Below are 2,643 nucleotides of genomic sequence, written 5' to 3' on the forward strand. Positions count from 1 at the left end.
TCCGAGGCGATCACCAGAAATTGTAATTTATTGCAAAATAAACGCATTTTATAATTTTCGGTAAGTTTCATATACAGTTTAGGTGTAAAAATTCATTATTAAAACATTTTCTTGATTTGGTTAATTTTCTCGAATAATACTTTATTATTTGTATGTATCATTGAATATTTTTCACTTATTTTGATATTTGATGTTTGCGCTGTTTGGCCATTTTTTAACGTTTTTGCAATTAATTCATACAATTCTGAATGTGATTTTTAATTCGAGAAGACTGCATTAGATTGAATTACATTTGTCTTTTCACAGAAATGGATGATTTCGATTTGTTGTTAATTGCTCTGGTCAACATGGGAGCACTTTTGGTGCAACGTCGTAGAAACCGTGAACGTCATCGTCGCCGCCGCGCCGTCGGCGTGTCTGGGTACGACCAATTAACACAAGGAGAAGATAGCAAGGAGCGTTTTACAATCTTTTTCAGGAGATGAAAACAGATGAGCAAATGTTCCACAAGTATACACGTATGACACTGCCAACATTCCAGCACTTGATGGACATTGTTAATCCAAGTTTAATGAAACGAAGTCCACGGGCACTTGAACCAGAGCAAAGAGTTGCTTTTACATTGCGGTATATGTTCGGATTACTCGTAGTCTAACAATACATATGTGTAAAAACAGTTTGACAATTAATATTATAATATTGATAATGATGTTACAGATTTCTGATTGGAGACAAAGTTCCAGCAGTTGCTTTTGCCTATCGTGTTGGTTTATCAACAGTACATAAAATAATTAAAGAGACGTGTGACGTATTTGAAAGACTTCTTGGTCCTATCTATCAACGAACTCCTTCAAGAGAAGAATATTTACAAATTGCTGAGGGTTTTTGGACATTATGGAATTTTCCACATCGCTTGGGGGCAATTGATGGAAAACATGTCGATGCTCAATGCCCCCCTAATTCTGGTACGCTGTACTTTAATTATCACATACGATACAGCATCGTACTTTTGGCTGTGTGTGATCACAATTGTCAATTCACTTTGGTGGATATTGGGTTAATGGGGAAGAACAGTGATGCGGGAATTTATGGGAACAACTACTTGAATGTGACGAATGAGATGCTGGATATTCCAGAAGGAACCAGTTGCTTAAGCGGAACCGATATACAAGTGCCTTATTTTTTTATTGGGGATGAAGCATTCCCCATTGGAAAGCATTTGACGCGGCCATATGCTGGACGGTATTTGGGGGAACGCAAAAACATATTTAATTATAGACTTTCGCGAGCCCGGCGTATAATAGAAAATACATTTGGGATTTTGGCAAAAAAGTGGGGTATATACATATAACAGACCGATCGCTGCGATTCCTGAAAATATCAATAAATATATTTTGGCAACTGTATGTTTGCACAATTTCTTAAGAAACAAAGAAGGTAATATTTTACAATTTGAAAACAATGATGAAATGATTGAAAATAACGAAAATGGTGCATTTGCGACGCACATTAAAGACTCTCTTTGCAATTATTTTATGACTCCAAATGGAATGGTCAATTAGCAGCATGATTATGTAACAAGAGGACAAAATCAAGACTTTATCTACACGTAAACATTTGATCGATTGATTACACACGTGTCATATTGTGAAATGTAATGCTAATATGTATTTATTATGTGAATATAAAATAAATAGTACAAAATTTCTTTAATATTATTATTATTAATATTATTATATGCCCCAGTACACATATATGTTATTACTAAAATTAATATCGCACAATCTTAAGACATGAGTATTATATGTATCTACGAATAAATGCAAATGATTTATTTTATCACAAAAATCATCTCGCTCACAGGTTTTCCTTTCTCCACAAAATTTTCATGATTTCTTGTTTCTTGACTTGTTGTTTTAATTCCGCCATAACCAGATTGCAAAATGAAGTGTCTAGATCATTCTGCAGTTGTGCACCATCTTTTTTAAAATTCAAATGCTCTGCAACTGCTTGATTCAAATTAATAAAAGACGCTTCAAACTTATCGTTTTCGAAAGATCACCAGGCAATAAAACTTGACACGTTATTGAAGTTGACAAAACGAACGACGAAAATGCGTTAATTTAAGTCGCTAAATTAAAATTGTATTTATACGAATAAAAATTTATATATATATATATTATTATTATTATTATTGATACAATATGTTCGCGCAAATATGAAATTTTGTATTAATTATTAAAAACTTGATTGTCATTAATTGATAGATTAAAACTTAATTATGTAATTTGACAGTTGCGCTGATACCTAAGAATTTAAATTCGTGGAAATTATTGTAAAAATCACGAATATGCATATACAAAGTAACTGACAGGTGAAAGAGTAATTCGACTGACAATAACAATGTTTATTTATATTAATTAATAATAAAACATATTATCAAAACTTATTATTGTCGATAAAAATTAAAAACTGGACAGATAACGAAGTTCGACAGATGCACTGTCTTCGGATACTTCGGCACTGATATCAATTTTGCTCAGTTCACCTAATTTGTTCACAATAGCGGCCGGCTGGGGTACGTTGGACACGGATGTCGCAGGCTGGAACTCCTCCTTGATAACGAGAAATCAAGAGAATGTT

General features: G+C 33.2%; 1 protein-coding gene across 1 annotated transcript; it reads left to right on the plus strand.

Moving 5' to 3' along the window:
• The first annotated feature begins 19 nt into the window (after positions 1 to 19).
• On the plus strand, positions 20 to 1,713 carry LOC112464733 (protein ALP1-like). Its single transcript, XM_025031889.1, has 3 exons — positions 20 to 60; positions 307 to 627; positions 718 to 1,713. Exons 2-3 carry the CDS (start codon positions 482 to 484, stop codon positions 1,349 to 1,351), a joined length of 780 nt encoding a protein of 259 aa, XP_024887657.1. The 5' UTR covers positions 20 to 60; positions 307 to 481; the 3' UTR covers positions 1,352 to 1,713.
• The last annotated feature ends 930 nt before the right edge of the window (positions 1,714 to 2,643 follow it).

Source organism: Temnothorax curvispinosus, unplaced genomic scaffold (assembly GCF_003070985.1).
Source record: "Temnothorax curvispinosus isolate PA1 unplaced genomic scaffold, ASM307098v1 QBEX01014522.1, whole genome shotgun sequence".
NCBI classification, from domain to species: Eukaryota; Metazoa; Arthropoda; class Insecta; order Hymenoptera; family Formicidae; genus Temnothorax; species Temnothorax curvispinosus.